Here is a 23,011-nt window from a genome sequence, read left to right as displayed (position 1 = left end):
ACATCACGTCGCCGTACTAACTACACGATCTGACATACAACGGAGCAATTTATCATTACACGCCTCATGTAACAGCACCGCTTCAGCCATGGAATCGCGACATCTGATGTACAGCACAGCAGATGGGACAATTCAATGAACGACAGATTGGGCATACACACTAAACATTCTAATCAACATTGGTAAGATATATTGTTCCAATTAGTGTCGGAATGATACATCAGAGGATAGATCATTTAGTGTGTACCCAGCTTAACTATGCTTCATGAAATCCAGCCAATTAGGGCACCAACAGACATGTACTTTAACACATGTTCATGTCAGGTGATCTGACAGGCATGTGCATGAGCAGCTTAACATAAATGTGTTATAATGGACAGTTATATAAAAATTGAACCAAGCTTTAGTGAACTATGCAAGCAGAAATATACATGTTTGTTTTTCTTATTCTTCATATTGTTGCAGACAAATTACATATATAGTACAAAACATTGGGACATAATTAACAGGAGTAAAAATATATTGTAAGGGTCAGAAGTTTTCTTTTATTTTCCAGTTCAATAGCATAGCAACAGAAAACAGAATAGTGCAAAAATAATTCTTCTGTTACAAAACATTGTAAAAACGCACTGTACAAAAAAAAAAAAAACAAACACAGAAAACAAAGTTTTGCCCAGCAAATGCATCTTACATCAATGATCGCTCATAAATGAATAGGGAATAATTCGGTTTTACTGTCTGCTTACTTATGCACATAAACAAAAGTTATATTTTAGGCAAGAAAGTGTTTTCAAATTAGGTTATTAAACTGAAAGGTTTGTTACATTCATTGTTGGTAGACAGGCAGATCGGTACAGAATTGGCTAAAAAGTTGCTATGACCTGGCAACTGGCAACACAAGTTCAGTAACGTCAGTGGAACAATTGTATCAGGTTAAGGATTACCAAAAAGCTACATGAAAAAGGAGACCTATTTCTGGGGAAAGTCACATGCTGAACCAGACACACTAGTGATGTGTAGCTAGAAAGTTTTTATAGGAGTAGAGTCATTAAGCAGATTACTAGGGTAATGTATAAAGTCTTAACTAAAATATTGACCTGCTTCATAGTTTCAAAAATCACAAAATTTTTTACCAAATTTGAACCAGCTTCATTGTCACCTAACTATGAACTCATTTCACATTTTTGTTTTCCCTTCGGGAAAAAAATAGTAACAGAAAACCATAAACCATTTAACAGGATCTACAGTGAGAGTGGGTCTTATTCTTTTTTTCCCCAAAATAAGAGGAGAAAATAAATTTATCTTAAGCTTGACTAGAAGATTCAGCAGGAATCAACATCACTAATTCCATGCTGCCCTCAAGACTAATGGTGCATACACACGATCAGATTTTTCCTTCAGATATGAACGATAACGATTTAAAAATCGTTCAGTCGTTCATATCTGAAGGAAAATCGTTCATATCTGACATGCCTGAACGATGGACGATCAACGATGCGCGTTCCCGTTTGTCAGATAACGATATCTGACATCTGATGGGTTTGCAGTCAGACTTGGACGATTCCATTCATTTTAATGCAGTCAAAAATCGTTCAATCGTTCAAATCGTTCAAAACTTTGGTAAAATCGTTCAAATCGTTCAGATCGTTTAATCGTTCAATCGTTCATCTGACAAATCTGACAAGTCTGACAAATCTGACCGTGTGTACGCTCCATTACACAGAAAACAACATTCATTTGCTGGAAAAGGATCAGATACATCACATGGCAAACTGGTTTTAAACTTCATCAAAAGAAATTCAAAGGCTTATATCAATTCCATTCTACACTGTATATGCAACAAATGTGATGGTATATCCTGGAGTCCTCCAAGAGCTTTCCGTCAGGCAATGATAAATGGTTGAGCTCGCCTTGTTTTTTAGATATCGATTATGCTATGTGCAATTCTTTACTGACTGACTACAGGCTTTAGTGACAGATACAAGAACACAGACCCAAATGTAATAGAGAGTGCGATTTGCACAGTGCAGAGGTTTCAGCGATTTAGCACTAAAAAGAAAAGTGGCAAATAATTTACAATGCAAAATCAGGTTGGTTTTGCATTGCAAAAACTTGATAATGAAATCAACCTCTCCGATTTAAAGTAAGTGCATTGCGGGACGGTGCAATATGTGCAGTACGCACATCAACTGTACATAGGTTGCTCCAAAATTGTGCATTTTACGACCCACCCCTACAGGGCTGTGAACTGAAATGTGGGGAAATTTGGGTGCCGCTGTCAACATGGTCATTGCCCATAATTGAAACGACACATCAGTGCTAAATAGCCGAAATCTCTGCACTTTGCAAACCTCTTACTCTATTACAGTTGAGACAGTTTTCACTACCCCTCTATTTGTTTCCTGCAAAGAATTGGGTCCATGATGTCAATTGATCCTAATAAATTCATTGGCTCCTGTCTCATGATTTACGCCTTTTGGCTGAATTAATATTGATGAGTTCTCTTTTACTTTCTTTTTTTGTTAATAAATGGAACTAAAAAATAAGGTTCCCAATTATTAGCAACCTAATTCTTTGTGCTTCATAGATCCCTTACATGAGTACTTAGAAAATGAGAATATATAGACAGTTTAACGTGCCAGTCTGCATTTGTTTAAATGTTTATTCAGTAGAGAAAATCGAGGGACAAATGTTTTCTTCATACCCATGAACCTTAGCAACAGTTGCCTGACACTGAATGCACACAATCAGATCTTTTTCTATGAATATCCAGGAAGCCAGCATTTCCTGCCTGCGTCCCCTCGGTGTTCTCAGCACAAGGTACTGGCAGCAAGGAGAGGAGAGAAGCCAGCAGCACCAGAACAACAGGATAAAAATGTATTGGCACTATTACGGCATTTTCCTACTTAAGCCAGTCTTGGCAAGAGTGGCGACTATACTGCTCTCATTTTCAAATAAGTCAGCCTCACAATAACAGCGGAAGCAGCACAACAATAAGATGGTGAAAAGGCAGGAAAGATGCTCGGGGCTTTTCAGAAATATAAAAGGGAGTAGAAAACTCAAAGTTAAATATCTTCTGTTGGGAAACCCCAAAAGCTGCCATTTTATTGTAAGCAAGAAAAAGATCTCATTGGCAGAGGATATGGGATGGTCACTAAAGTTATACGGTGCACATTCAGGAAAATGCTTCAACAACAGCAGAGTAACAAATCTGCTAGCAAAATGAAATAACTGCACAAGAATATAATAGATCAGAACTTCAATATTCCATTAACTGAAAGAGAAAATACTTTAAACATATTACCAAGTTCTACTTGGATAAAAAAAAAATAAAAAAAAAATTGTGCTTTTAAAATACAAATATTAAAATTAACCCTTTGGCTACTGCAACTCCCACTAAAATATTGCTCTGCAATACATTATATGGATGCCTCCGACAGTCATGGAAACAAAATGCTAATTGTTTTTGCTGGGGAAAAAAAATATATTAAATACTAAAACAGATTAAAGAGCCTTACATTTGGCACTGCAAAGTTATCAACTGAGATAACACTTTGTTATAAAGGGGAAAAAGCCTGTAGCTTCTAACCATATAACTAATGTAGAAATTAAAAAAAACTAATTATCTTCATTAATATTAAACAATATGCTTTTCCAGCCTTCTGAAAGTGATATTTATCTGCTGTAAGACAACTCAGCAACTAAATGATGTCCACTTATTTCAAGCAGTTTTCTACCTAATAAAGCTATAAACACTTTATTTCAGAATACAAATCAGTGCTCCTTTCCTGTACTGGGCAGATGGCATTCTGGGCCTGATTCAGAGATGTAGGCGAATGCATTTGCAGCTGCAATCCCGCACGCAGTTGCTTTGTGAATATGTATTGAGTCGCCCACCGGCAGCTTCGTAGATTCAAGCAAATGCATACAAATACGCAGCTGCTTTTCAGATCATTCGATAATCGGGCATCTGAGCATCCCTCTGGTCATGCAGAATGGCCACCTCAACTGAGACACTGGAACCACTTTATCTGTGTACAGGATCGCAGACACAGGCTACGGCGCCCGATAAATGGCTGGCACACGCCTGCATTTTTCCTGTCACTCCCCGTTACCTCCCCCAAATGGTCCCTGACTGAGTTACTTTGCAAAGAAATACTCACTGCAAGAGGCATGGCAAAGGTACCGCAGAGCGGGTGCATTGCCTTTAGAATGTAAGCTCCTATGAGCAGGGCCCTCTACCCTCTTGTGCTTCTCCTTACTCTACCTTCATCTACTTCTTACTCTCTACCAGGTCACCTAACACTTGATTGCTTTGCATTGTTGCTTATCTCGGTGTTATGGTCGCGAATGTTGCATTGTATATTATCCATGTCCTGTATTGTATTGTATTGTAAGTCACTGTAAATCAACTTATTTGTTTATGTACTTTGTAAGGCGCCGCGGAACACTTGTGGCGCCATATAAATAAACGATAATAATAATGACACATGTGCATTCAACCAATACTCTCTGAACTGCGTAAATATCGGAATAACGTGCATCTTTGAATCAGGCCCACTGTTTGCATTATATGCAGTTTTAGAACTACTGAAGACCTCGCTTTCCTTCATTTAAAAAAGATTTTATTGGTCCACTGAAAGTACGGTCCACCATAAATCTGCAGATAAATGAAGAGAATCTTACAAATCTGTCCTGCAGCTCAAGCACAAGCTGGCTCAAAAGCTTCTTGTTTGCTAAAGGTTACTCACTCCTGAGGAAAAGAATATACCCCGCAGAATGCAGTCACTCCAATATCAACGGCAAAGTGTTCTTAAAAAATACAACACGGTAAAAACTTTGTATATACATATGGGGATATGGAATTCCATACTGGTTATTTGGCCTGTTCCTGACGAATGTATTAGGGAATTCATATTAATGACAGTACAGAGGTTGTTAGCCCAACAAATTACCTTACGTATTTATGTCTGTGGTGCTAAGAACATTAATAAATTCATGATAATGGAAATTATACCCATGAAGATTAATGCTGTATAACATGCTAAACTTACATAGCAGGCAGCATCTTTTAATATAGGGAATGTTGTCCTTGGTAACAAATTGGTTTGTGACATGTATGGCTGGCTGTGCAGCTAACAATGCAAGTTTATTCTAAATGCAGCTAAATGTTCATAATGAGCTGTTGGGACATAAGTTGACAAAAGGAAAAGCATTCGTGATAACATAAGGGAAATGAGCCTAAAACGCTGTTTCAACAGGGCTAAACATTTCAGCAGGGGTAAACATTTCAGCAGGGGTAAACATTTAAGCACATTTGGGACATGCAATTAAATTATACAAATAGAATCAAACCTGAAAATATAGAAATATGCTTTTTAAATCGGGGTTAAGCTACCTTTAAAAGCATGTCAGCTGGTGGAAGCCCCATAGTACACCCCAACCGTATATATATCAAGGCCAATGTTTTAACAATGCAACAAACATACATATCCAGTGGTAATACCAGTAAGCGCTACCTCCATTTAGTAAAACAGATAACATAAGGGATAACATTTTAAGTTTCTGTAGCAAAACAAATGGGATGCAGTTGAAATCCCGGATGCCGGAACTCTGAACGCCGGTGCCAGAATACCGACACCAGTCAGATTCCCGGCGCCAGTATCCTGACCGCCAGCATCCCAATGGTAAGTAATGGGGTTAGGCACTAGGGGGAGGGTTAAGGTTAGTCATTAGGGGGGAGGGTTAGGGACTAGGGGGGGGAAGGTTTGGATGCTGGGAGGGAGGGTTACGGTTAGGAGTAGGGTTAGGATACTTACAGACAGGTGTCGGGTGTCCTAAGCGTGTCGGGATGCCAGCGTCGGGATTCCGACTGCTTGGATCCCGAGCGCCGGCATCCCATACCCAACCCAAACACACTAAGGGGTAGAATTACTAAAACTTCTAAATCAGAAAAGTGGAGCTGTTTCCCATAGCAACCAATCAGATTCTGTCTATCATTTTCCAAAATATACTGGATAAATGAAAGCTATAATCTGATTAGGTTGCTATGGGCAGCACTTGCGCTTTTTTAGACATTTTAGTAAATCTACCCCCAAGTGTTTTGTACCTGTTGGGAGAAATGCTACATAAAAATGGTATAGCACACGTGTAAGAACTCATTGAAGTCTGTATATTTTTAGTTTCCTGAGTTTTATTGGTTAATATTTAGTGATCCAGCAAAGTTAAAGTAAATCATAATAACTTCTGCCCACTTTTAATGAGCCCAGACCAGCCCCAAGTTAGGATGTGAATTGCACTCATACAAACCAGGCCATGTATATTTCAAACTATGTTAAAACATTCTAACTTAGGCTATCCTTCTTCTTAACGGGCCTATTCATTACCAGGAGGTTTTGGTCACATTGTTCACAAAGTCGTGTAATGGATAGCCTGCAAGGACCAGCGATGCGCGTGCACGCTGCGTCCTTGCCGACCCAGACTATCTACTGAACATGCCCGTCAACTTGACAACGCTCGTCAGGTTCGGCATGTTCAGAGATAGGAGGTCGGACTCCTGCACTGAATGAGGTTCAGTGAACACCGTTCAGTGTGGGCACCGCACCTCGGCGACCTGAAGGTCGGAACACTAGACGTTCAGTCTTTCAGGTCGCCTAGTGGATAGGCCCCTTTAGTCTACAATTTTGCCAGAGAAAAGATCTAATTTGAAGAAACTATTTTTGTAGATTTTAGATTCCTAACGTACATTGAGCAAATTCCATCATTATGAATAGGTTATATTAACAGGTTCACCATCTAGAAAGGAGGACGCATAGGATGATATATTAAGAGCAAATATTGTGACAAGTGTATTGTTTGTAAAGACAATGAGATCCATAAATACAACTATATGTACCCACTTTAGACAAACAAGATGATGTACAAAAACTTTCCACCTCTTCTGTGATCCCAGAGTGCATGCCAACACCAATATTCTCTAAGTCTGGTTCCAAATCAATGGATAAACTACATTTTCAAATATTGGTTTAGCCTACCAAACAGCTGCTTCCGCTTTGTTTAGAAGACAGATACACTTTAATACCATTTCCATGAAACCACCGACTATATAATCTATTTTTAAAGACAGAACACACTTTGTGAACATGGTTCAGGGGTACTGTAATCCTTTGTGCAATGGACAATATTTATTTGTTGCATATGACAGCTTTCAATGCACCTCTATACGGAGTAAACCATGTAACCATCCAAAAATTATGTGTCTCCAGATTCCTATGAATGCATTTATTTCCCGTGTGATGAATACCATTAGCAGAAGTTAGGAGAACTAAGAGTCACACGTTATCTTGCATACACTTACTAGTATCTGATTGAATGAAGATGGTGTTCATAAAAAAATAAAACACGTAAATAATATATTTATGGACTAAACAAAACACTGCAGCTAGTGTTAACCCTGCAATACAAAATGTAAATAAAAGGAACATTGGAATGTGAATACTAAGATACAGTATGCAATGAAGGATTAATAACAGGCATGTTTGTATGAAATGGTAATTGTTACGCTCTCTGGCGTCAACATTTTACAAAACAACCAACATCTAAAAGGTTCATTTGTGTTTTATTGTATCTTAGACCATTTTTTATTCTATTACCCTTGTAACTCTGTATACTACAAAGCAGTAACGTGTTGCCATTCTCTCAACAAGCGGAATTGCGACCCGAGTACGTCGTCTGCTGGGATAATGGAAGTCATCTGGCATGTTCCACATCTGTAGATAAAATATGCCCTGTCACCAAACAAGACTGGGTACCAAGCCCTCTGCCAGCAGATATGCCATGTGCTTTAGGGACTGCTCTCAGAGGCCCTTTGCTGTAAATTACAAAGTTAACCCTACAAGTTCATGTCCCTTCATTTCTGTACAAAATGCAATAACTTCATTTACAAATATAAAATGTAAGTTTGCAGGAGTTGGGGGGAAAAAAGCCCAACAACTTCTCTCTGCTTAATCTTCAAATATGTATAAATATGCGTAAGGGAAGATCGTCCTATAAATATCACAATAGTTAAAATAAAAAATAATATCTGGCTTATATGAGATATTCCACCAATTCCCCATCTGTAAGATCTTGGCCAAGGGGTGGGACAGGGTTTTTTCGATCCAATGTGCTGCTCTGAAAAACTGCATCTATGGAGAAAAGAATAAAAAGTATATTTCAATATTAAAGCAAGAGATTACTTGGTGTCATTTGCTGGTCTATAACCAAAATATAGCCAAACATGACATTTATCTAATAGTATATTTAATATCATGCAGATCCACTTTAGTGGTTTTTCCAATATAACCCTTATCCTAGCTAGAATAATTTGCTATAAATACACTATATACTGCAGGTGATAGAGCCACAACTAGTGTCTTCAATCTACTGCTGGCCCCCTCTGCCCCTAGTCACAAAACCAAATACCATAGAGTGTGAACTGAGCAGCTCAAGAGTGTTTCTGGTTATTCTTTTCAAACGTGATAATGACAAGGTAACAATTAAGGGCCGTCTGTATACAGAGGACTCACTATGGAAGTTCTGCAGCAGTTCAGTCAGCTAACAAGGAAATGCACTTTAGGGAGGACCCAAACTGGCAGGTGCTTGCTCTGCGTCACTACACATGCCAAAACTAGTACAAGAGACATTCCCATAGGGCATTTACAGGACCTCAATCTAAAAATATGAGATCTATGGAAGGCTAGTACCATACACAAAGAAAAGGAAAAAGCACTAATAGATTAAAAAATTAATATAGAAACATTTATTCCAAAATTGTGAATAAAAACAACTGATATGAATAAATAACACTGATGTAACAACTGCTCCAAAATTGTAACTGATATTGCTACATTCAGTTTTGCCAGATACAGTTAGTGCTACAATGTCATAAGCACAAACGGAATCGGCATGTAATACCGCCGGCCGCATGGCCGGCAGTTCGATTCCCGACAGCGTCAGGCCGACAGTGGAACAGATCCCGGCAGCGGCAGCCCGACAGCGCTGGAAATCCCGATCATCCCCAGGTAAGTATGAACTAACCTAACCTACCCCCCTAACCCTAATCCTCCCTTAGGGGTGCCTAACCCTAACCTCCCGCCCAAGTGCCTAACCCTAATCCCCCCCCCTTCCCCGCTGCCTAAACCTAAGTCCCCCGGGGGTGCCTAACCCTAACCTCCTGGCGGGGTGCCTAACCCTAAGTCCCCCCCGGGAGCCCTAAATCTAACCCTCCAACCCCCTCCCCCCCCCCCCGCGCGCGGCTATCCGCTCGCGGCGCCCGGCATCCCTTCGATCGGGATGCCGGGTGCCGGTCTCCCGGCATTGGTGAAATGAGCGGCTTCTACATCTAGACGCCGGTCATTTCACCCTCGCCGGGATATGACAATCGAGAAGCTAGCTGTCAGTATAACGTCAGCCGGCTTCCCGAATGCATCCCGCACGACCCGATATTGCTACATTCCATATTACCAGATACAATTACAATTTTGGAGCAGTTGTTACAATGGTAACATTCATCTTTGTGTCTAAACCAGTGGATTCAGTAGTTAATTGAGTAATTATCATCAGTGTTATTTATTCATATCAGTTTTTATTCCCAATTTTGGAATAAATGTTTCTATATTACTTTCACATATATATGTGAATGAGAGAAGGTATGTTCACACATGATGAACTGGTGCCTCAGATTTTGAATCACTGATGTCTTGCAATGTCATTGGTATTACTGTATTTGTAGTGCAGCCTCTTATGGAACAACCATAATTACCAGCTTTTGGTGCTGAAAGTTACCTGTTCTCTCAGAGCTGTACATGGGGCTCGGAGTGGCCAGCCTCCCCGGGCCTGGAGATGCGCTCACTGATGGAGATTTGTTCTGTTCACTGCCTCTATCAGTTTGTGTGCAGCAGTCTTTGCTACCAGTCTTTGAATGTCCAGAGAGTTGGGGTGTGGATGGAAGTACAGGAGATGGAGTGGATGAGATAGACTCTGAGTGATATTCAGTTCCTAAGAGGACTCCTAGTTTTAAAATAAAAAACATTGCTTTAATATAAAGTACTAATTTGTAGAGGATATTCCTCCCTTCTATCTCTACAAATATGGCCCTTTTACCAGCAGAGGGTGAGGATAAGGATTATAATGCCAGTATAAATCATCTTTATGTGAAGATGCAGAGGAACTCTAAGTAATAATACTGATACAGTGGTATCATGACCTACCTAAGCTGCCTTTCCAGCTTTTGTCCTCTCGCTTCTCCTCCAAGATGGGCGTATTGCTCAGTGTAGAGGAGTGAGACAGCAGCCCAGAGCTGGCATTGGAGATGGACATAAGGGACTTTGACGGGCGCATGGATGATGGTTGGTCCGACTTGTTGGGGTCCTTGCGAGAGCGTTGCTGAAGCACTTTTATCATGGCATCCTTCTCAATTATCTGCGCATGCAGAGTCTTTATTCTGGGATTGAGAAAAATATATAGATTTCAGATACGGACTATTACATTTAGGTAAATGAGACTAATTTAAGTAATTTCACTGTGTCCATATATACTTCATTCCAAAACTAGTTCAGTGGTGGTTTATTTCCAAAACAAAGCAATTAACTCTTACAAAATCTTACAAAGCTTTCATTACCGTAATCCTAGGTATTGTAGGCAGCTTTTTATTCCGATGAATAACAGAACTTGTAGCCTACTTATTCACCATCATTTAGGGTAGCAAGGGGAATAACCTCCACCAGGGCAGATCAGGTGGTTGCTATGGAGCATGGCATTGAGGGGGGCCTGGTGATACATGTCCATTCACCTTGGAATCCCTGCTCTGTGAATGTGCTGATCACTATACAAGCTAAGAAGAGTATGCTTCCAGTGCTGTAAGTAATTATGTATTGTCTCTGCCCTTGGCCATACAAAAGTTTGCTACAAGGCCCCGTCACTGAGTCACATTACTGTACAGTACCAAAGTAAAATACTACTTTAGAATTGTATAATCTGCCCGCTTCCTTACAATACAAATTATTTATACTACTGCTGGTGGTTCACGGTTACTGGATTTAAGAAGCGTAGTTTGTTCAAGCCTTTAGAAGACACAGAACAAAGTCACAAAGACATGCCTAAGAAGTACATGACAAGTGTCCATGAGCCTATTCCTTGTTGTCAATTTTAGAGTGATGATCTGACCTTCTGCAACGACTAAATGGTTAAAAAGGTGTTAAATGTCTACTTCAAATAGAAAATTAATCATATGCTATTAGCTTGTTCTAGAACTCACCTCCCCTCCATGTCTACACATCGTCTATTGGCCAAAAGTATCTCTTCTTCTTCCTTTTGGATACGAGCCTCTAAGGTAGTATCAAAACTATTACAAGGCGAATGACTTATTGAGGTGGTATCTCTGAAATAAAAGCAATTTATTTATTTTATTATACCGATTATTAACAATTACTTATATAGCATCTAGATATTACACAATATATTACAGAGAATATTAATTCACAACAGTTCCTGCTCCAGTAGAGTTTACACTTTATATTCTCATATATCTATATTACCTACCACACATTAGGGTTAACAGGGGCGTATCTACCCATTGGCCAGGATGGCACTCGCCAGGGGCGCCAGCCAAGGGGGGGGACGCCATCCGGGAGTGCCACCCATGGCCAGGGGGTAGAATGAAAACAGGGCTGCCAAGACTGCAGTCCCGGGTACGCCCCTGTGGCTCCTCAGTGCAGCAGCAGCAGCGATGAAACGCACATGACGTTATGACGTCAAGCGCGCCTTATTAAAAAAAAATAACTTTATTTATTCTATTGAACCAGGCAGCCGCCGGCAAGCGATGGCGGCTGCCCGGTACAGTCAGGGGTACAGGGAGGGCAAGCTCCAGTTGCGGTAAATGATAAAAGGCGTGCCGGAGCCCGACTCCGCTTCAGCTATACTGCCTGGCCTTAGACAGGTCACAGCTGTCAGCCTGAGCCACGTCAGCTTCCCCCCTCTGCGCTCCCAACGCGCACATGACTTCAGACGGGCGGAGACTGCAGTGCAGTGTACAGAATATTGGACTGGAGAGGGGAGGTTCCTGGGACACACCTGCCCACCGTGGAGGGCGCCATCAGGACCAAGTAATCCATTAGATGGACATTGGACACTGCTGCACTACTGGAGCAGGTAAGCTGCATTCAACAGGCAGCTGGGAATTTAGCAAGGGGGAGGGGGTACAGATAGAGGCAGAGAGAAGAATAAGGGGTACAGATAGAAGCAGGAGGGTGCACATATAATGACACTGAGGAATACGGGGTACAGACAGGCTGAAGAGGGTACAGTTAAAGGCACAGAAAGAATGAGGGGTACAGACAGACAGAAGAGGGTACAGAAAGAGGTACAGAGAGGCAGAATGGAGCACAGACAGAGGCACAGAGATGAACTGAGGGTACATAAAGAGACACAGAGAGGCAGAAGGAGGAAAAGATAGAAGCACGGACAGACACAAGGAAGTACAGATAGAAGAATTCAGAAAATATGGGGAGGAGGGGGCGCCAGTCCATTACTTTGCCAGCGGCGCTCGGTCCCCTAGATACACCCCTGAGGGTTAATGCAAATTATCCTCCTTCTTTGGAGTAAGGGAGAGCCATGGTCGTAATTAAACCCATTACCCCATTGCTGTGTTCTAACCACTGTGCATACGTGTAATTGTATGGATACAGAAAACATATTGTTTGACCAATAAGGTCAGAGAACTGCTAAGCACAGTGAAATGATTTATAACAAAATACTAACAATATACATACAATTTCTTCCCTCTGAAAATAATTGTTATAGAAATGAGTCAAGAGTGGTCAGTATTTTCTATTCCTTGTTTGCCAGTATTAAACTACCTATTAAACTACATATAATATACTTGCTGATCATATTCGTTACAACAGTTTTGAATAAATGTTGGACGTTACCAGTCCTGTTTCAACCATATTATCTGATTACCTGGCCATGAGTACCAAGATGGCCGTTTTATTTAATTATGCCATGTGAGGTCCAAGTCTCAGCATGGAGACATCTAGACGGAAGAATCGAGCTTACAGCTACAAAGCACACCTTATGAAACGCAGTACATGGTAATTTTCTGAGATGGACATAAGGCCGACATTTTGCATCACAGACTCTGAGGACCTAGAAACCCCCCAAGCCATCGCAGCAGCGCACAGATTAATCTTTTTTTTAAGCGAGACAGAGAGCTTTGTCTTCCTCCTATCAGGCCGGTCTTGGAGCTCTGAACAGGCTGAATTAAAGCTGTTGCACCAAGGAAATGGGAGAGCAGTACAAGGAAGCTGCTGCGGCACGCAGCTCCTTCCAGGCAGCTCCCATAGGCCTTTGAGTGACAGCGACATCACTCACTGCACAATTCCTCGGCTCGAGTCCGGACAGCAAGTAACTTACCACTGGCACTAACTGGCGGGACAGGTGCCTGCTAGCTTCCTTTTATACCATAGGTATGGGGGAGGGACAGTCTGCAGTCCAAGTGTACGGGTGGGAACTGCCTGCAATCTGTCTGTGTATTCTGCAATCTGAGTGTCCGTGTGTATAATCTGCAGTCCGAGTGTGTGTGTAGGAGGGGAGGGGGCAGACTGCAGCCCAATATTTTTATAAATATATATATATATATATATATATATAGTCAAAAGTTTGGCCACACCTTCTCATTCAATGGTTTTTGTTTATTTAAATTATTTTCAACATAGTAGATTAATACTGAAGACTTCAAAACCTATGAAAGAACACATATGGGGGTAAATTTACTAAAGTGAGAGTTATTAGAAGACAGTTTTAGAAGTGATGTTGCCCATAGCATCCAATCAGATTCTAGGTATTATCTTGTAGAAGGTGCTAGTTAAATGTGAAGTAGAATCTGATTGATTGCTATGGGCAACATCATGTCTAAAACTCACTTCTAAAAGTTCTCACTTTAGTAAATTTACCCCATGGAATTATGTTGTAAATAAAGTGTTAAACAAATCAAAATATGTTTTCTATTTTGGATTCCTCAAAGTAGCCCCTTTTTGCTTGGATGACAGCTTTGCACACTCTTGGCATTCTCTCAGTCAGCTTCATGAGTTAGTCTCCTGGAATGGTTTTCCAACAGTCTTGAAGGAGTTCCCAGAGGTGCTGAGCACTTGTTGGCTGCTTTTCCTTCACTCTGCAGTCCAACTCATCCCAAACCAGCTCAATTGGGTTTAGGTCGGGTTATTGTGGAGGCCAGGTCATCTGACGCAGCACTCCATCACTTTACTTCTTGGTCAAGTAGCATTTACATAGCCTGGAGGTGTGGTTGGGGTCATTTTCTTGTAGAAAAACAAATGATGGTTCCAGTAAGCACAAACCAGATGGGATGGCATGGCGCTGCAGAATGCTGCGGTAGCCATGCTGGTTAAGTGTGCCTTAAATTTTGAATAAATCACCAACAGTGTCACCAGCAAAGCACCCCCACACCATCACACCTCCTCCTCCATGCTTCTCAGTTGGAACCACACATGCAGAAACCATCCGCTCACCTTCTATGCGTCTCACAAAGACACAACAGTTGGAACCAAAAATCTAAAATTTGGACTCATCAGACCAAAGTACAGATTTCCACTGGTCTAATGTCCATTCCTTATGTTTCTTGGCCCAAACAATTCTCTTCTTCTTGTTGTTCATCCTCGATAGTGGCTTCTTCGCAGCAATACGACCATGAAGGCCTGAATCACGCAGTCTCCTCTAAACAGTTGATGTTGAGATTTGTCTGCTACTTGAACTCTGTGAAGACTTTATGTGGTCTCTAATCTGAGGTGCTGTTAAGTAGCGGTTTCTAAGGCTGGTAACTCTAATGAACTTATCCTCTGCAGCAGAGGTAACTCTTGGTCTTCCTTTCATGAGAGCCAGTTTTGCCATAGCGTTAGATGGTTTTTGCAACTGCACCTGAGGATACATTCAAAGTTCTTGAAATTGTCCTATCGACTGACCTTCATGTCTTAAAGTAATGATGGACTGTCGTTTCTCTTTACTGAGTTGAGTAGTTGGTGCCATAATATGGATTACAACAGTAGTCAAATAGTGGTGTCCACTGTGTACTAACCCTACCTCTGCACAACACAACTGATGGTCTCAAACACATTAAGAAGGCAAGTAATTCCACAGATTGACTCTTGACAAGGCACACCTGTTAATTCAAAACCTTTTAAGGAGACTACCTCATGAAGCTGACTGAGAGAATGCCAAGAGTGTGCAAAGCTGTCATCCAAGCAAGGGGGCTACTTTGAGGAAACTAAAATATAAAACATATTTGATTTGTTTAACACTTTATTTACAACATAATTCCATATGTGTTCTCTCATAGTTTTGATGTCTTCAGTATTAATCTACTATGTTGAAAATAATTTAAATAAACCAAAACCATATATACATACATACACATATGAGGAGAGCAGTCCGGCACTCCGATACTGTTATAAATCAACTTGCTCCGGTGCCATATCCAAAAATACTGTATACTAAATAATGAAAAACCGGCAGGCACTCAGACAGACTGGAAAAATTAAAACACTCCACAGCAGCTCTATAGTCAACGTTTCGGAGTGACCTCCTTTATCAAGACTGAATAACAAAATGCAGACAAAACACACATATAAATAACTTACCACCAGCGTGACGGTAACCGACCCGATCTCCTGCCTGGCATGTCCCCATGACGTCACCCGCGCGACTGCTGTACAATCCGAGATTCTTCAGGGGGAGTGGCCATCTGCATATCAGCTGCCGACCAAACATCCCTCCCTGCCTGTCCCACTGACGTCACCAGTGCGGCTGACAGCCAATCGGGAACTCTCCAGGGGGAGTGGTCTATAATGAAAGTGATGCATAACCGTCACCATAACACTAAAATATAAACAAAGGACGTATGCCTCTGTCAGTATGTAAAAACAATATGATCCAGAGAAGAAACTAATAGTAAACCCAGAATGGAGACATAGATATATATAGCATATGATCATAATCAGTACTGGCTAAATAAAAATATAGCTGCAGTAACATATATAGCATGTGATCATAATCGGTACTGGCTAAATAAAGATATAGCTACAGTCACATAAATCAACCAAACTGGATAAACAGTATAACAGAGACAGCCAAAAGATCACATGGCCTAGAAGAAATAGCCAACGCCAAAATAATAAACAATAGATCAGGATCAATGTAGCTACAAATATGTAACTAAAGATCAAACATCATATAGTCCCATATAGACCAAGTACAGAGCATATCATATAACGTATAACACAAATACAATCACAAGACAAAGATAATGTCTCGTTCAGACCCTTAGGGTGCACTGTTTGAAGTCTATGGATCCATTTAGACTCTTTCTGCAATAGGAGGCGATCCCGATCACCTCCCCTAGGATTGGCTGGCACATGGTCGATCATTTTATATCTGATCGTAGATTATGTTGAAAATCTTTAAAATGTCTCGGTATCGGTTGATCGATGGGTTTACAATCCAATGCTGCTCTGATGCTAGCCCTGTGCATGGCCATGCATTCTTTTAATTGTCGGGACATTTTACCTATATAAAATAATCCGCTGGGGCATCTGATGAAGTATACAATGAATCTACTCGAACAGGTTAAAAAAACATGTTTGATTTTGTAAATGTTACCTGACCTTGGATGAGAAAACGTGTCACACGTTTCAATGAAGCTACTGGATTTAGGTATACCCATCTGACTAATGTCATTCTTGACAATATAGTCCTTGATATTACGACCCCGTCGGTAAGATGGCAATATCGAGCAATCTTGTAATGCAGGTAACTGTGGATTATCCGCAACTATCGGCCAAATATTTCTGGCTGATATGATGATGGTGGCACTTGCAACACTAAAATTTTGTGTCCAAACTATGTTATTATCTTGCAATTTTTTGGACTTGCATTGTAAAGTAGATTCTCTATTAATAGCTAGAGCTCTTTGTTTAGCCCTATCCTCAATAGGATATACCTAAATCCATTCATTTCCTTACTCGAAAGCCAGGCAATTATAAATGCACGGGTTGCATTACCTGTAGCTTCCATGAAACGGGTGACACATTTTCTCATCCAAGGTCAGGTAACATTTACAAAATCAAACATGTTTTAACCTGTTCGAGTAGATTCATTGTAAACTTAATCAGATGCCCCAGCGGATTATTTTATATAGGTAAAACGTCCCGACAATTAAAAGAACGCATGGCCATGCACAGGTCTAGCATCAGAGCAGCATTGGATTGTAAACCCATCGATCAACCGGTACTGAGACATTTTAAAGATTTTCAACATAATCTATCTACGATCAGATATAAAATGATCGACCATGTGCCAGCAAATCCTAGGAGAGGTGATCGGGATCGCCTCCTATTGCAGAAAGAGTCTAAATGGATCCATAGACTTCAAACAGTGCACCCTAAGGGTCTGAACGAGACATTATCTTTGTCTTGTTTTTTGTGATTGTATTTGTGTTATACGTTATATGATATGCACTGTACTTGGTCTATATGGGACTATATGATGTTTGATCTTTAGTTACATATTTGTAGCTACATTGATCCTGATCTATTGTTTATTATTTTGGCATCGGCTATTTCTTTTAGGTCATGTGATCTTTTGGCTGTCTCTGTTATACTGTTTATCCAGTTTGGTTGATCTATGTGACTGTAGCTATATCTTTATTTAGCCAGTACCGATTATGATCACATGCTATATATGTTACTGCATCTATATTTTTATTTAGCCAGTACTGATTATGATCATATGCTATATATATCTATGTCTCCATTCTGGGTTTACTATTAGTTTCTTCTCTGGATCATATTGTTTTTACATACTGACAGAGGCATACATCCTTTGTTTATATTTTAGTGTTATGGTGACGGTTATGCATCACTTTCATTATAGACCACTCCCCCTGGAGAGCTCCCGATTGGCTGTCAGCCGCACTGGTGACGTCAGTGGGACAGGCAGGGAGGGATGTTTGGTCGGCAGCTGGTATGCAGATGGCCACTCCCGCTGAAGAGTCTCGGATTGTACAGCAGTCGCGCGGGTGACGTCATGGGGACATGCCAGGCAGGAGATCGGGTCGGTTACAGTCACGCTGGTGGCAAGTTATTTATATGTGTGTTTTGTCTGCATTTTGTTATTCAGTCTTGATAAAGGAGGTCACTCCGAAACGTTGACTATAGAGCTGCTGTGGAGTGTTTTAATTTTTCCAGTCTGTCTGAGTGCCTGCCGGTTTTTCATTATGTATGTATGTATGTATGTATGTATGTATGTATGTATGTATGTATATATATTATATATATATATATACACACACACACACACACATATAGACACATATACACAAACACACACCAGGAATCGGCGGCACTCGCGGATTTGTAATAATGAGGACAACAGTCCAATCTGATTCAACATTTCGGTATAATTTCAACCGTCGTCAGGAATATTCCTGACGACGGTTGAAATTATACCGAAACGTTGAATCAGATTGGACTGTTGTCCTCATTATTACAAAACCGCGAGTGCCCCCGATTCCTGGGTCTATTCGAATTGTACGGAGGGCACCCGGTAAGCTGTAACTAAATGACGGAGAGTGCCGATCACCACTAGGATTTTATATATGTATATACATTCATACATATACACACAGATGTGTCCACACTCGTCTTTGTTGTCGCGTCAAACAGCCCCTCTTGTTGCACCTGATCCCGTGAGACTCTGCCAGCGATGGGCGAAAATATGTCTAAGTCGCAATACGATGCACTAGGGCGCGCCAGGAGACTGTGCTGATTAATTTGATATGTGACACCTGTATATCTGTGTGCGACATTAGTCTCTTAAACAGCATTCGAAATGCTACAATGTAGCGACCAGAGCTTTTTGTTCAAACCAAGTCCTGTTTAAAGTCTCAGTCGCACACAGATTTAGGATTAGAGTAAGAACTCAAATGTGCCACAAAAATGTTCATGGTCAAAGAGGTAAAAATTGATAGCATTTGAAACAGTTTCAAAATTTTGCACCTTTGGAATGATGGTAGATCAGTCTCTGTACTCATCATCTACTATCCCATCAGTCAGGTGAGCAGCGCTAACAGACAATAACCACTGTCCTCTGACCATGCTAATCAGCTGTTAACAGCACCTTAGACCCACATTTGGAGACGGATAAAGTATATTAGAAGCTAAAACAATGCCCACATAGCTGGAGCATAAGTAGTTAAGTAATGTGCTTACAATAATTGTCCCAGTTAACAGATATGCGGTTTTACAACTTTCAGCTCTTCAAACAGCCATGTCCCTGAAATAACTAGTAAATTCCAACACACAGGCCTGGGAAGAACACAACAGGCAAAGATAAGATAAGGAGAGAATGCACTGCACAGTGCACACCCAGCTTGGCCAGCTTTTCCCTACATCAGCACAGCCTGGGAACTATGGGCTGAATTTCAGCACTTGACATTGTGTCAGATCATTAACCCCAACAAGTTTGGTTATCAGTGGACAGCAACTCGCTTATGTAAAGTCAGACAAATCCATACGCAAAATTAAAATGTGAAAAGTTTGACGTTCTCATCCTTATATATAGATGAAAATTATATACATATATTATGCTATATATTTTTTAAGTTATTTATAATATATATATATTTTCTATAGCACTTTACAGTGTATACACATCGGTCCCTACCCCCAGTAGAGCATGCAATCTGTATTCCCTACCACATGTACATACACTAAGGTTAATCTTTGTTAGGAACCAATTAACCTACCAGTATATATTTGGGAGGCAACTGGAGTACCTGGAAGAAACCCACGCAAGCACTGGTGGAATATACAAGTACCACAGAGGTAAGGTGCCCACACACTGGACAATTTTAAGCACGATTTGCACGAAAACGATGCATCAGAACGATACATAGTTTAAAAACGTGCAATCGAGCAGCTTCCAGGAACGATAACGATCCAATGTGCGGTCCCGCGGGTCGCTTGTCGTATCTTCAGATTTTACCTACTGCATGTAGGATCTGTCAATCTCCTTAACGATGCACTGGAAATCATTAAGGACGCACGATAGGTCGCTAGTTATATTGCACAGTTTAGCAAGATATTGTCTGTCCAGGAGTGCCAGTGAGTTACCTGGGGAGTTCAAGGGAAATCGCTGAGGACATTGCATCTTTTGCGAGTCGTCCAGTGTGTGGGCACCTTTAGGTCCGTGGTGGGTAATTGAACACACGACTACAGTACTGTGATGCAGTAATGCTAACATTACACCATCCGTGCTGCCCACACCAAACATACGGCATATTCTTCCATTGGTCCTTCTCTCCTCTATAGAGAACATCTAATCTTAGAAAGTCTCTTCAATATAAGCAGCAATAGCTTACTGCATGTAGACAGACTAAGGAAATGCCAAAGAGGACAAATAATAATGTGAATGTATTCTATCTTGTTACAAATACTGCAACACCCAATTATAGCTAATTTTACAGAATTAAAAATTGGTAACTTGATAGCAGCTTAGGCAACCATAACACAGATAGTCACCTACCTCTGTGCAGCCACGGTGGCGGCAGCATCCAATGCAAACTGTCTCATGACGCTCTCCTCCAAGTACTTCTGCTCCCACTTGGTCATGTCTGCCTCGAGGGCCAGCACTCGCTCCTCTTTCTCCCGGAGTAGCTCCATGAGAGTAGCAGCATTATACTCTGAAACGTTGGTGGATTGAGAGTTCCCCTGGCGCTGTGACAAAGGGAGAGAGTTCATGTGAGTTTTATCTTCTACCATTAGCAATTTGTGTCTAAAACATAGTAGGATGTGAACCTTTGAGCTAACTCTTTAAGACGCTGGTAGCTCTAACCTGTACATGCACCTTCTATGGGTTTCTCCAGCACCATTACACACATGTGCTTCCAAGATTTTCAGTGCCCATTTGCAAATCAATGTATTACACTGACAGCTGCTAAGAAGAAGTAGTACAAGCCTGGGTAGGAGTCTTGCACTGTTGGATATATGTGCAGATCTTGGTGGGTGAGACTTCAGCAATCGCGTTATGACCTTGTGTGTCTTTTTTCTGCTTTAAAATTCACTGCCTCTGCCCCAGCCTTACATGAGCAGTGACTTTCCAGAAGAGCTGTACACAGCATACAAATATAAACTGGCGAATGTGCAGATATATACACATGATGCTGTGCATAAGGGCTTAGGGCTCGTTCACACACTCTCCTGTCTCATGCTGTATTTGTAGTGGCTGTCTTTTTATGTGCATTTGTTTGGAATCAGTGTTTTAATATTTATGGGAAACCATGAGGGATGTAGTCAGGATCCTGGCAGTCACAACCCCGATGGTAACACCACCAGCTCCGGAATCCTGATGGCCATCACAATACCGGCTCCGGAATCCCGATGGCCATCACAATACCGGCTCCGGAATCCTGATGGCCATCACAATACCGGCTCCGGAATCCCGATGGCCATCACAATACCGGCTCCGGAATCCCGATGGCCATCACAATACCGGCTCCGGAATCCCGATGGCCATCACAATACCGGCTCCGGAATCCCGATGGCCATCACAATACCGGCTCCGGAATCCCGATGGCCATCACAATACCGGCTCTGAAATTCAGACAGTCAGAATCTCAACCGTGAGGATTAGAGTTGTGCACTAGGGAAGGGTTAGGGTTAGGCTGCGGGAAGGAACGGTTAGGGTTAGGCTGCCGAAGGGGACGGTTAAGGTTAGGCTGTGGGAGGGGTGGGTTGGGGTTAGAATACTCACCAGCATGCGTCGGGATTCTGCAGCTGGCATTGTGAAAGTTGGGATTCTGACCAACGGGATATCGTAGTACCCAACCCAACTATAAGCCCTATAGATACCTGCATTCTGAGGATTTTATGTGTCTATAGAATAAATTCCTTTTTTCATGAAGAAGTGAGCAATCTGTCATGAAAAGTGTTAGAATTGGCTGGTGTATGGCGTCACAGGACAGAGTGCATTGTGGGAACCAGGAAATAAACTAGAGCGGCTGCACTGGAATCAAACTCTCACTTCAATATATAGATAGCAGATTTACACAGCCAACTTTGGGGCTCAAGGAAGAGTTTTTCTACTGTGCATGAGCACCAAGAATTGTTACATATCCATCCCTATGGTCACTGGGAGAAATGTTGTGCTTAGAATCCTTGCACTTAGAGCGACAGATCAGAATTTGGAGGGGTGTAAGCATAGAGAAAGTACAGGAAGGGTGTTTTCAAACAAATATGTCTCGTTGCTGACGGCAAGAATGGTGCATATACATCTGTCAGTGGATCAGTCACCGATGCTCTATGAACTATAATGACGATCAGTGGTCGCTTCTCAATGACTGAATGTACCTGAATATCTCATACTAAATACTATTATTATTGTAATATGGCTGCTGCAATCTATTCCTAACCCACTGCTCCATGCTTCTCACTCACTGCCTCTCCCCTCTGTGTCATCCATGTCTGTCTGCCACTCCCGATTAGAGTGTAAGCTCTCACAAGCAGGACCCTCTTCCCTCATGTGATTTTCCTCACTTATACCATTATCTCCTCCACACTGCCAACAGTGGCACCAAACCTTTGGGTTCAGCTGGCGCTACTGATTTGGGTGTGGCAACTGCTGGTGAAGCAATGTTAATAAACCTTGTGCTCCATGTTCTGCAATATTTTGTACTGTAAGTCTTTTTCTTGTCTAGGTCAGACATATTCTTATGTACTTTATAAGGAGCTGCAGGACCCTTTGTGACGCCATTTAAATAAAGGAGGACAATAATACATTGTTATTTACAATCAGTCAGCAGCAAGAAAGCAGATTCTCCTTTGATCCTTTGTATCTGGTTTTAATCGCATTTTACATAGTAAATGCTACTTTATAATTTAGTATTAATACTGTCCAAAGATGTACT

At 41.3% G+C, this 23,011-nt stretch overlaps 1 protein-coding gene across 3 annotated transcripts in view; it reads right to left on the bottom strand.

Annotated features, from left to right (window-relative positions):
* Positions 1-520: 520 nt before the first annotated feature.
* AMOT (angiomotin) overlaps positions 521-23,011 on the bottom strand; it is an 85,803-nt gene continuing 63,312 nt past the window's right edge. For all 3 annotated transcript variants that reach the window (XM_088482836.1, XM_088482835.1, XM_088482837.1), the window contains 5 exons: positions 20,632-20,822; positions 11,297-11,419; positions 10,251-10,483; positions 9,826-10,050; positions 521-8,186 (listed from right to left, as the gene is read on the bottom strand). In XM_088482836.1, coding sequence (XP_088338962.1) covers positions 8,089-8,186; positions 9,826-10,050; positions 10,251-10,483; positions 11,297-11,419; positions 20,632-20,822 — 870 coding nt within the window. In that variant the 3' untranslated portion in view covers positions 521-8,088. The remainder of the gene's footprint in view (positions 8,187-9,825; positions 10,051-10,250; positions 10,484-11,296; positions 11,420-20,631; positions 20,823-23,011) is intronic.

The sequence above is a fragment of the Taudactylus pleione genome, unplaced genomic scaffold (genome assembly GCF_031769625.1).
Source record: "Taudactylus pleione unplaced genomic scaffold, aTauple2 ptg000296l, whole genome shotgun sequence".
Taxonomy (NCBI): Eukaryota; Metazoa; Chordata; class Amphibia; order Anura; family Myobatrachidae; genus Taudactylus; species Taudactylus pleione.
The sequence above is the reverse complement of the archived record's forward strand: the minus strand, read 5'-3'. Positions and strand labels throughout refer to the sequence as shown.